Source organism: Daldinia decipiens (genome assembly GCF_022478715.1).
Source record: "Daldinia decipiens strain CBS 113046 unplaced genomic scaffold F4813scaffold_32, whole genome shotgun sequence".
Classification (NCBI taxonomy): domain Eukaryota; kingdom Fungi; phylum Ascomycota; class Sordariomycetes; order Xylariales; family Hypoxylaceae; genus Daldinia; species Daldinia decipiens.
The window spans coordinates 22,578-34,618 of record NW_026054575.1 but is presented as its reverse complement, the minus strand read 5'-3'; the positions used below and the strand labels follow the sequence as shown (position 1 = coordinate 34,618).

Genomic DNA, 12,041 nt, shown 5'->3' with positions numbered 1-12,041 from the left:
TTAATTAATGTGATTTATTAAAACATATCTTATCTAGTACTAGAACAATATGGCAAAAAACTTTTCTATAAATTAGATAGCCCATTTGGCCACACTACCAACTATAACACCAGTTAGCCTTTTATAGTCCACGGTACTTCTATGATCCTTTTATTCCATTGCAGCTTTTTGAACATCCGACATCTCCCCACCATTAGCAAGATATTCCGACAAATGCATGGCTCTGATTGGATAGTATCGAAGACGTCGTTCTTCCTTAACTTTGCGAGGAACGAATTCAGGAGAGTTGAACATTAACAGAGGGGCCATTAAAGCTTCCAACACACTTTCCTGTTCCTCCGCTTTCTGTTCCGCTGATTTACCTTCATCTGCAATGTTGTCTTCTAATCGACGGTGAGCGCTCTTGTTCATCGAGATCGGTAACACGTCCTTCCAGGTCTTGGATTTAAAATCCTCCGGTCGGATAGCCGCTGGCAGGTCACTGCCGTTGAAAGGGGGAAGAGTCATACTATGCTGCTTCCGGCCATAGATGTATATATACGTATATGCACCTATCGAGTCTATTATCTTGCCAAGGAAGTGCTCCTCGAGGATTTCTTCCATTTCTCTCGAGTTGGGACCTCTTCCAACAGCGAAATAGTTTGGACTGTTCCAAGGGTGTCCATAGAACATATAACAATCCTGAGGCCGACGCTGTCGAATGCAATATTGAGAGCCAGATCTTCTGCAAGCAGCGCATTTGGCTTCATTTTCAAATCCTAGGAAGATGAGGGTACACTTAAGCCCCTTGTCTATACACCTCAGACAAGACTCGCCATCCTCTGCTAATATCCTTCCAGTAAGGATATCTCTTTCGGCAACAATTTCCTCAGCCTCGGAATTTACGGGGTTTTCTGGCGCTTTGCTAGCAGATATATTTTTTACCTCACGGGGATTGCTGGTAGAAGCTTTGTTAGCTACCGTTGGCTTCACGCCGGTCGTATTGTCTGTCTTCTGGGTTGGTGACATCGTGTTGAATTATTGTAATGAATATGCGATGAAGAAAAGAAACCCCGGGTCCATTAACGGGAATACCTCGTTCAATTTGTATTCTCTAGTAGCGACAAAGAATAAGAAGAGCAGTCTTTATATACAAAGACATGTTGATTTTGCGTGCTTGTCGAATAATAAAGCCATTGTGAGATACAATAAAGAAGTTTTAAATACATTACAAGTGCATTATTTATGGTTATTGTATTGTACTTCGTAAACCTTCAATAGAACTATTTTAAAGCTGGAAAACAATCTCGTACAAATTTATAGTCATCCGTCCTGTTTAGAAACCACATTTTAAGTTTCCTTGTTTCAGTATACAATGGATTTTAATAGCACTCCGATAACTATGGTTTGTTGTACTAGGTGACTGACTTGGGTCTCTATGATGATTTAGCTTGAGTCTGTTCGCTCGAGACCACGTAGATATAGCTGATCATCGAGGGCGCACTTCGAGATATTTCAGCCCCCAATCCAGTCACTTTCAATTGCTTAGGCCTTACTGATCTTGAAAAGGTGATGTGGGGTAACTCTTAGGATCACTCTCATCTAGAGTTGTGTCTATGGAGGTCCTCTTCCCCAAATTGGCTGATGAAGTTGAAAGGCAAAATATCCTGTCTTGCTCCCCTTTGTGAACTGTGCCGTAGATTTGCACCATGTCCAGAAGCTCTTATATAGGTGGAACAATAGTGCCCTTGAGTTTACCAAGGGTTATTATGTTGCATTCTTTTTCTATGGGAGACCCATGGCCCCCTATTCCACTTCTATAAGTCTTATATATGTGAGTCTATATAGAATAGCGAGCAAAGGCTTAGCATGTCTAAAATATCCTACCCAGGAGTATAAACAATTCTTTAACGTAATAGAGCATGCTAGGCACCCAAATCACTAAAGCACTTAAGACAAAAAGCCCCCGGTTATATCAATATAATAATAATGGTTTCCTAACACTGGGTCTACTAATCTTGCTTTACTAACACGTTCCGCTTGTCTCTCTGCAAAGTCCAAACACTTCAAAGATCTACCACAGCTCAGGTGGTGTCGACGGCCGTGACAACTAGCTAACTAAGCCCTGACCAACGTAAGGCCGTAGGTCGAGAGAATCTCATTGACGGGCTGGAAGTAGGTCGTGCCGCCACTGGTGCAGTCGCCGGAGCCTCCCGAGGTGACGCCCTGGGCCTGGGCACCGGTGTAAAAGGAGCCGCCTGAATCGCCGGGCTCGGCGCACACATTGGTTTGGGTGAGGCCAGTGACACGTCCTTCAGCGTAGGTGACCGTCGCGCCCAGGGCGCGGACTGTGCCGCAGTGGACACCGGTGGTAGAGCCGGAGCGACAGATACTGGCGCCAGTGGCGGACGCGGTGCTGCCCGACACGGGCAGGTTACCCTGGCCGTATCCATCGATGTAGCCACTGAGGGTGGTTCCACTAACAGTGCGGATGTAGCTCATGTCGGCGCTGCCTGGGAAGACCGAACCCGAGAAGGTTCCAAGCGACGCACCGCTGCTGGTGGTGGCAGAACTACCTGAGGTGCCACAGTGGCCAGCCGAAACGAAGCCAGTTGTGACCGAGAAGCCGACGGAGCACCGGGCACTTCGGTTGATTAGGTAGGCGTCGCCGCCGAGGACCGTGGCGAAGGTGGTCGGCATCGTCTCAACTGTCCGCACCTCGAATTCGGATGCGACGAGCCCGACCTGCGCGGCCAGCGCCTCGGCGTGGGCGGTACTGCCGGCAAGTGCCTCTATGACGAGCTTGTTGGCAGCGACATCGACGTAATACGCCGCGATGCCAGAGTCGGTCGAGTCCGTGGCGAGGGTCTTGGGCTTCTCGATGTCCATGTTGTCAAGTGCCAGCTTGGCCGCTTCAAGCTTGGAGAAGCTATTGGCCACGATAGCCGGCGTGGCGCCAGCAGCGGTCACCTCGGCGGCCAAGGCTTGGTCAGTGACGGCGACGTTAAGCGTGGTGCCGTCCTCGGCGATCCAAGCGCCGGCGAACGAGTCACCCGTCGAGCTGCGCAGCTGCTCGATGACATCGGAGGCCCAAAGGTCCCTGGCGACGCGAGCAGTGGCCTGCTCGGCATCCAGCCCCAAGTCGCGCTTCATGGCGGCTAGGAGCTTCGGGTGGAGGCTGGCCGTAGCCTGCGTGGGGGCACCGTAGGCAACGGGCAGGACGGCTGCTAGAAAGGCGAGGAACTTGAATAACTCCATTTCTAGAGTTCTGAAGACAACACGTGGGAGAAATGGGCGCTAATGTTGTAGAGGCTAGATAGTAGGCAAGATGAGTCCAAGATGAGTCTAGGATGCTGCTGCTGCAAACTACCAGACAGGATGAGAACATGCGTCCTCTTTTATACTCATCCCGACTCCAGTATCGTGACTTACATCACTCTCTTGTTGTCGCTATCCAGAACACAGGCCTCCATCAGACTAGCCATCGCCAAATTCCTCCTTCCCAATCTGCCCAAATTCGCCTCCGCGACGTTACCCAGGTTGGAATAGCATCGGCAGGGCAATCGTCTAAAGGCACTTCAAAAGATGCCCAGCCTGCGACGTTATAGCAAGATAGGCAGGACAGTTCTTGAAAAGAACCTTTGAAGATTACGCGCGACAAGACGGCACATAGCCTAATAGGAAGGGGGAAGAGGGGAGCAAGGGATTAGACGGGAGCTTTTGACAGATAAGGCGCTGTAACTCCAGGTTGGCACACCTCATGACCTCGGTCAACATGCCAAGTCATTTCCAGATCATGGGCTTCGGATCGGCTATGTCTTCAAACTGGGCAAGCCAATGGTAATGGCCTGGCCTGGCCCATGTTGTTTCTGGCCGACAAACCGGGCGATCAACGCTTCCGGCACGAGATTTAGGTCGTCGGCATGCGATATTAGCAGGCAAGCTAGCATGTGCTTCAGCTATTTCAGCTATAGCCTACCGGTGATCTGCGTTTCTAGCTTTGCGGAAATTTTTGTAATTTTCCGGCTGTCGCAGCGGCGAGCCCCGGCTAACCCGTCCCTCGCCCTCGGCCCCCCTATCCCCTTCTCCTAGTTCCACCACACTCTCTCTCTCCGCTTTCTTCGACGATCTAGGCTCGCCGAGACTAATGTAATCCGAGGTCTGTCCGTTTACACTTTCCGTTCCGGATAAGCGGCCGAGACGTCCACGGCGTTCAGCACTAATAAGGGAGCTTCAGTCTTGCTTTTGCAAGCCTATAAGCCTTGGCTGCTACATGGCTTGAAATGGAGGGCACCAGAGAAATCCAGCAAATCCGCGCGCCTTCCTTTGTTAGCGTTACGGCTGAACAAGTAATGTCCACCTTCCGTAAATGCACTATTAATAAAGCTTCTAGCCAGCCTTATCGACTATAGGTAGGTACCTATTCTATCGGAGGTCGTGTCCACGACAATGTCGAAAAAGAATCACCTGATAATGGCGATATGGTTGGAATCGCATTACAGTACATGACAGTACATGACCTATGTAGTTATTTGATTAAAATTAAATATCAGGCCAAGAATCGGTCTTCCGGTGCATATACTGGTGTTGTCAATTAAAAATCGAAACGGAATGAGGTGCTACCAATTGTACCTAGACATGAAGATGTATTGGGAAGGTTTCTAAAAGCATCTTTAAGATGCATATTTATGAGATTAGGTACATTTAAATACATAAGTGGGTTCGTTTATAGGTCTTATCTACATAATGATACTTCCATGCCAAGTAAGCATTGTTAATACAATTAAAAGACCTTAAAATAAGGTTTTTGTTTCTTTATATAGATTACCAAATGAAATATCAGTTTTTATTTTTGGTGATTTTTGTGTATATTGTTGCTTAATGCTTATTTCCGAGAAACTTGATAGCGGCCTGGTAAACATTCATAGTATTCTTTGGCTTGTTATGCGTTATATTCGTTATGCTTAAATGTCAGGATAGTACATAGTACCTAACTAATTGAACTAGTAACGCCTGTCTACCTACATGTACCTAGGTTAAGTAGGTAGGTACCTTAGTATGTTTCTATCCTCTTATGAGAGCGCTATACGCCCCTTATACAGTAGAGATACCCCAGTCACTACCTCTAACCCACTTGAACCCTAACAGCCTATAACCATAGTATAAACATTACTCATTCCTCACAATCAATTACCTTCATCGTAAAGAGACCGCCGGCATCGTCGCAATTCCCTACGCTCCGGGTACTTAGGCGATATCTGTCGGAACATCAATCACCCCACTGAGCCAGCTTGTCCAATCCTCCCGTTTATCAAAATCACCTCCATATCTCAATTGCTGAATTAAGAGACGGTAGCCACCCTTCAACATCGGGATCGAGTACAAGGATGTATCGGCGTCGTATAGGGGAGGGTCTGGCCACGACTCTATCAAAGATAGGTACGGTGCGTTAGCAAGATCGATGACAATGTTGCCCAAAATCTCTACACCGGCTATGGTGCTGTTGGTGGGCGTCGCGGTCTTGGTGTAGTTCACAGGCACGCTCGGGTCGAAGCCGTAGTAGGTCGGTTTGAAGTCAATCTCTGCGCGGACCAGGTCCATTCGTGACATGTATACGGGTTGTAAGGTAGAATAGAGAATGCCTAGCGACCTGGGATCGGTCCTGATATAGTTACCGATACCGTTGCTTGTATTGTCGAATACCTGAGGAGCTCCCAACGCCGAGTAATTCGCAAAATCATTTATGTTACGTGGCACTGGCACCGTTCCTAAAGTCGGAGCGGCTGAATAATTGTAGCCAACGCCCATATATGGGATGGAGAACTGCTCGTTCTGGGTAGACGATACAGATATAAAACCAGTGTATATAGGAATTGTGAGTGGGTTAAGGTCCTGTGGTGGTTGGATATTGAGAGGAACCTTTCGGCTACCTCCCGCTGGAACTGTAACGGTAGACCCTCCAGGAAACTCGACTGCTGCGGCAAAAGGTAGCGAGTCTAGTCGCTGATAAGCAAGATTATAAAAGCCCTGGTTGTTCGGTACGTCTGGATACGGGAAATGTGCCATGCCGGGAGTGGACGAATGTGTGAGCGTATACTCTACATCTTTGCTGGAAGGGTTGCTTATGGTAACGTAGGGTTGAGACTTGGCAAGGATCTCATTAGGTCCAAGTTGGAATTGACCAGGAGAGGCGAAGGACTGAAAGAATATCGCATCGTAAGCTTCGACCAATCCTGCACCTTGATGTACTGTTGGAGAAAGGTCGCTTCGCGTAGCTCGAGTCAGGGGCTTTGCGGTTGTTTGCAGGCGCGTGAGTATTTCAGTTACTGATAACTCGGGGAGCTGTGATTTGACTAAGGCATAACACCCTGCAAGATACGGAGTAGCCATGGAAGTGCCGCTAACGATAGCCCATCCCTGAGCAGAAAGGGGCCAGCTTGACAGAATTTGGCCACCAGGAGCGGCAATTTGAGGTTTGAAGCTGAAATCCCATACCGGACCTATATCACCATGGTGTTAGTTGGCCATGTCATAATAGAAGAGGGTCGAATGGGACTTCAGTGAAATCATACCCGCGCTGCTGAAATTGTTCATCTGTCCACCCCAAGTTTGCGTCACTAAACTGGGAGTGGCATCACTGAACTTCACGGTATAGTCTGTTGAGTTCTTTGCTCCTACGTAGATTTTGTCGCTTGTTGTGGTGCCCAAGTTTAAGGGCATACCGTTGCCATCGGTGGCGGGGGTGGTTGCGGCATAGCCCAGAAGGAAAGGATTGCCAAGAACTTCGGTGTCCGGGTACGTCAAAACATTGCGGAATCCAGTATTAGCAGCATTTGTCTGGATCATGGCAAATCCGCAAAGCCCACGCTTTACAATAACGACGTAATCATCCTTACTTCCGGTGACATTTCCCTGAATAGCGTCAAAGTCGAGGGCTCTGCAACCAAAATCACCCTGCTCACTTCCATCTCCGACGAGGATGGCCCGGAGGGTCTTGTTGAGAGGAAATGGGAATACACTTCCATAATGAATGACTTCCCCGTTGGAATCTACCAAATCAAAAACCTGGAAGTGAGTGTTCTCTACCGACCCAACGGCAATTGCGGCGGGACTATTCCCAGGGGCCTCGATCGAAAAGGGGCTAGTAGCGCCGTCATTACCAGCAGCCACCACCACGGCAATCCCACGGTCAGTGAGAGATTGGATGAGAGTGTGATAAGGATCGCGCGGGGAATTTCCCACGGGTGAAAACCCGCCTATGGAAATGCTGATGACATCCACGCCATCATTAGCAGCACGCACCATACCGGCAACAAGGACATCGGAGCCTACCCCACCGGTACAGCCAAAGACGCGATACATCCCAATAGTCGCCTCAGGGGCAACACCAACCAGCCCATTAAACCGTGGATAGTCGTCTGGAACCTCCATTCCAATGATGCCTGTTTCAGTGTAAGTAAGAGACTTGTGATTAATCAGTAGCAATTTGCGTACCAGAGACGTGGGTTCCGTGACCTCCAGTGGCACAGGTGGCCAAAGGATCATCATCGGGTACAGGAGTGTTGGATCCAGTGTAATTTTCACCAACCAAGTCGTACCCAAAAGAGATCTTGCAGCCGGGACCGAAGCAACCGCCGAGAGCAGGATGATGGTAGTCAACGCCGGTATCCAAAATACCAATCTTGATTCCTTTACCCTTGATTCCAGCGCTATGCAAGCGATCAACTCCAGTCATGGCATGAGGCGTATTGTAATCCAAACCGCTGCTGCTATTTTGCCGCTTCGCAACGTGACCTGCAGTGGCTTCAGAAAGACTTCCGAGGCCCTTTGCAGATGCCACGTCTATGGCAGCTGAGGGGCGTGGTAAGAGCTGGACAGGCCACATGTTTGCTACTTCGGGAAGAGCTTTCATAGCTTGAACAGAATCGTTATTCGGGATTTTCAACGAAAGGCCATAGAAGAGGTCGGTATCGAGAAACGAGAACCTGACTTCGTATGGGATGGACTCTTGGAGCGCATGTTTGGCGAACGCGACGTGAGTATGCTCGTCCGACCGACGTCCAAGGCTGGTAGCATCATGCAACTGGACCATGTATACGTCTTTGACATATTCTGGCTCCTTCTTGACATTGAAGCATTCTGCTAGTGCAGCCCAACCGCAGAGTGCCAGGAAGGCAGCTCTGACCGGACTATGCATCATAACCCGACTTGAAGATGAGCGGCTGGGATGGGCGATCTTGATCCCTTGTTGTCTCGTTACTGAAGGGTCGTAACGAACGACATTATATAGTTCTGTCCGTTCGGATTACCTAACTCAACGATTCTGCACTTATATCGTCGCCAGATATCCACCATAGCGGTTAGCCTCTGCCAACAGCAGCTGGGGATCTTTCTCAAAGAGTTAGTACATAGGCCACTTATTAAGATGCTCCAAGAAGATGTTAGCCAAATGTAGCAGGTCGACACCCCTGCGTACGTGATAATAGTCGGACTAATTGCATACTGCTATTCAATAGGAAACAAATCCGAAAGTCCGAGACCAGAAGAACCGTGATGTTCGGGTTGCAAGAACGCTGCTGTCTCAATAAGGCAACTGAACATGCTCATACAGGTACAATACGGTGTGACTTGAAGTGGGACTGCCTGAGATTGGGTTGGATACTTCGTGTTCTTGCCTGTGTGGAGATGCTGAGAGGATACTGATTCGTCAGTAAGTCCACATGGGTTTTAGTGCTGCAACTCTAGAAGCCTCGTAACGCTAGCTACATAACGCCTGCGATGAGGTTGAAAGTAGGTCAGTGCTCACTATACGATGTAGGATTTGCAGAATATTTTGATAACTCCAGCTTGGCTTAGATAAGGCTGCCTATGCCCGAATTTATAAGGTTAGTATATTAGGTTACGTTTTACGAAAGAATCGTATTTTTAATATAACTACCTGGATTCGTAGTTGTCTGCCGTCCTGTCGATGAGGTAACCAAACACGATGTAGATGCTCAGATTTGGCGGCAGAAGACGAGGTATAATACATGTAACTGTAAATAACTGGCGTCGCTGAAGGGTTTAAACGATGGCAAATCTTCGTTAACGCCATGGTAGTTTAGTAATCTGGGCAACCGGAGCAACACTTGTCATGTATCTAGAACGACTGGGATGTAAATGGCGAGTAGACGTCTGTCTCGTGGGGAGACTCTTCGAAGCCATCGTGTTCTGATAGTCGAAAAATAATACGAATAATATGCACTGCGAGTTTGAAGTACGTTGAAGAGTACCTCTACCTTGGACAGTAATAGCTTTGAAGCGAGCTATTAATAACCTCGGAACAATAGGTATAACCCCAGCAGGTCAGTCATAAAGATCCTCAGATACCCCGGTAAAAGTTCAGATCGTAACTCTCGGATAAGACGTGAGAATATTATGTACCTATTGTATTGCGTAGAAGTTTCTAATGATTGTCACATTTCTTTGACGTTGCTTTCACATATTCTGAGTCAACTGACAAGCATTCATTGGGATTCAATGGTCTACCTAATATTTTAGAAGATTTCTTTTCTTACTGTGTGTAAGTAAGTGCTTAGAAAAGCATCCAAGTTTGTTTATTTGCACTTCGTTTTGAAGGCATAGATTTATTACTAAAACCAAGAATGATGTTTCGCTTCAGATGCTTCCAACCTATGCTTAGGTTCAAACATGAGACAAGACCTAATGAATTGTTGGCAGCTATTACTTATCCTCTGTTGAGATGGGTCTTCAAATACGCCGTCGAGCCATCCGGTAATTGCAGCTTGGTTCGTTTTCATGACGCTACTCGGAACAGCGTTCTCATCTGACGCCAGAAGGAACACCACAATCATGCCAAGGGACCAAATATCCACAGCTAGACCATGTGTCTCACCATATTCGACCTCGCTGGCAGAAGGTCAGCAGATACTTCTCAGAGTAGGCCGAGTTGACTTACGGCGCCATGTACTGGCCAGTACCAACTCTGCTAGCCATACGGCCAGATGCTGTGGATTTTGCGAATCCTAAGTCGCCAACAATAACGCGGCCACCAATATCAGGTCCTGTAGCAAAGAATATATTTTCGGGCTTTAGGTCGCGATGTGCAATACCTTCCTTATGCTATGTTAATCATTGTCAGCAAACCCCCTGTTGAGTGATGCATGTAGGGAACTCCATCTAACAACTATAAGTACCTAGGGGGTACCTAGAGAATGGCAACTCAAGATATATATATATAAAGGCGGAGAAGAAATCTGTTGACGTTACGTACAAGATAACAAATGGCGTTTATGACTTGTTGAATGACGAATTTGCAATCTTGCTCCTCGAAAGTTCCTCGGGTTAGACGCATCGAAAAGAGATCACCGCCTGTTGCAAGCTCAATAAAGGTATAAAGGGTGTGTGCTGAGTGGAATGCACATTCGAATATAGGAAGGTTAGGCTTGAATCTTGGTGAGTACGCTGCAACTAGATATAAAACAAAAAATTACGTACATGCTTCAGCTTTCCGAGTATATCAGTCTCATCCCTAATACGTCGGATTGAATCATGAGAGGGTGCTAGTCGACGAAGACGATCGAGATCGTGAATTTTGCAGGCAAGCTGTTTCCCTGTTCTCGCGTCGACAGCTAGATGAACTGTCGCAAAGGCCCCACGACCTAGGGTTCGCTCAGTAATGATGTATCGATCTTGGAAAAGCTGTGGCCTGTAAGAAATTTGTTCTAACGTCGTCAGCAGTTTGGCTAAACTTACAGTTGACTCCTTGAGTTGAATTGAGTTCAGGGGACATTTCAGCTCGGTATGATATAAAAGTGAGATGCGAAATTTCCAGTAAGGCTTGACAGTAACTACAATGTCTCGACTAACATAAAATCCGGGCGTAGCACCTTTCTCTTTATTACCAATGCAGGTTTCGTTGACATATGTACCCTCGAGAGACTGGCAGTCTCGTACATATACTAGATAGGGCTGCTTTTGGACATCATCCAGGTCGTAGATGACTGAATAGATGACGAAATGTTTCCTTGAAACATTTGGATGGTTTATAGAAATGTCACTTTCAAGTATTTAGCACGAAATATGAGAATACACTGTTGGAAGCTCGGCTTACTTCACATGATGGTCCCGTCCAACGTTTATGGCTCGCCCCGGGAGTAAGGGAAGGTCTAGGAAGAGTTCTGTGTTGCGACGACTAGGTTTTCCGCCTTGTCCACCTTGCAACTTGTTCACGTAGAAGCCTTCTAGAAGTGAAAGCACCCGTAAGCTATTAGATCAAAAGACCAAGACATGAGAAATATGTGATCGAGAACGCTGAAGGCATACCTGGAGGTTTATATTCTCCCGAAGAATCTTCAACAATCCAGCAGGATATTTGTGCTATTGGATCAATCATACTGGATGTTAATTGGCCTGGACAAGTTGATATATGAAAGAAGCAACGAATAATCACGGTCGTAACAACAATTGGCTTCTACTCAATTTCTTTTGGGCATGTTAAAGTATTATGCAGCACCTACATAGGTACCCAAGCAGGTATACATGTAAATTAAATTACAGTGAGAGTTGAAGATACTATTTCCTCTCAAGTTGATTCGCTACTACCTTTTAGTATTGAGAAACTCTAATATGTTGATACTCAAAATAAGAGGAAGGTATTAGCTGAGCCTGACACATATTCCAGGAAGGCTCACTATATGTTATATAGTAGGGCCAATTGAAGCCGAGGCAATCACCAGCTATGGAGATTAAGCTGCTAAAATGGGTCATATTCCCACTGTGTAGGCGAGGAAGGAAGTCTATAGGTACTTGAAATTTAGCGTTATATGTGCACAGACCACTTGAACAACCACAAACAAAAATTCAAGTGTCCCATTTTATTTGCACCCGAAGAAAAGCCGGTCACAAACCCTAACATAATTTTCAATCGTACTTCAATTCATCCCACTCCCGAAATTTCCTTTCCTTCTCCCAAGCTTCATCAACAAAGCAACTCATCGACAGCAACCTGTAAGTACAATCCAATCTCTCAGCTACCCCCGCGCTTCCTATCGCAAGGCAAA

At 47.0% G+C, this 12,041-nt stretch overlaps 4 protein-coding genes across 4 annotated transcripts; all 4 read right to left on the bottom strand.

Annotated features, from left to right (window-relative positions):
* On the bottom strand, positions 1-1,057 carry F4813DRAFT_368335 (uncharacterized protein). Its single transcript, XM_049244295.1, has one exon. The coding sequence runs from the start codon at positions 1,006-1,008 to the stop codon at positions 151-153; it is 858 nt and encodes a 285-aa protein (XP_049096980.1). The 5' UTR covers positions 1,009-1,057; the 3' UTR covers positions 1-150.
* Positions 1,058-2,010: 953 nt separating this feature from the next.
* F4813DRAFT_186957 (trypsin-like cysteine/serine peptidase domain-containing protein) lies at positions 2,011-3,526 on the bottom strand. The gene has a single exon (XM_049239381.1). It carries the CDS (start codon positions 3,235-3,237, stop codon positions 2,098-2,100), a length of 1,140 nt encoding a protein of 379 aa, XP_049096979.1. The 5' UTR covers positions 3,238-3,526; the 3' UTR covers positions 2,011-2,097.
* Positions 3,527-5,226: 1,700 nt separating this feature from the next.
* F4813DRAFT_382219 (peptidase S8/S53 domain-containing protein) lies at positions 5,227-7,891 on the bottom strand (the record flags this gene model as incomplete). Its single annotated transcript, XM_049245772.1, has 3 exons — positions 5,227-6,479; positions 6,552-7,421; positions 7,474-7,891. 3 exons carry the CDS (start codon positions 7,889-7,891, stop codon positions 5,227-5,229), a joined length of 2,541 nt encoding a protein of 846 aa, XP_049096978.1.
* Positions 7,892-9,611: 1,720 nt separating this feature from the next.
* F4813DRAFT_398587 (kinase-like protein) lies at positions 9,612-11,374 on the bottom strand (the record flags this gene model as incomplete). The annotated part of the gene is made up of 7 exons (XM_049248070.1): positions 9,612-9,888; positions 9,950-10,101; positions 10,253-10,423; positions 10,477-10,680; positions 10,735-11,038; positions 11,093-11,222; positions 11,305-11,374. The coding sequence occupies 7 exons, from the start codon at positions 11,372-11,374 to the stop codon at positions 9,612-9,614; spliced, it is 1,308 nt and encodes a 435-aa protein (XP_049096977.1).
* Between the last annotated feature and the right edge of the window lie 667 nt (positions 11,375-12,041).

Coding starts and splice junctions, on each gene's coding strand:
- F4813DRAFT_186957 (XM_049239381.1), bottom strand. CDS start 3,237: ATGGAGTTATTCAAGTTCCTCGCCTTTCTAGCAGCCGTCCTGCCCGTT.
- F4813DRAFT_368335 (XM_049244295.1), bottom strand. CDS start 1,008: ATGTCACCAACCCAGAAGACAGACAATACGACCGGCGTGAAGCCAACG.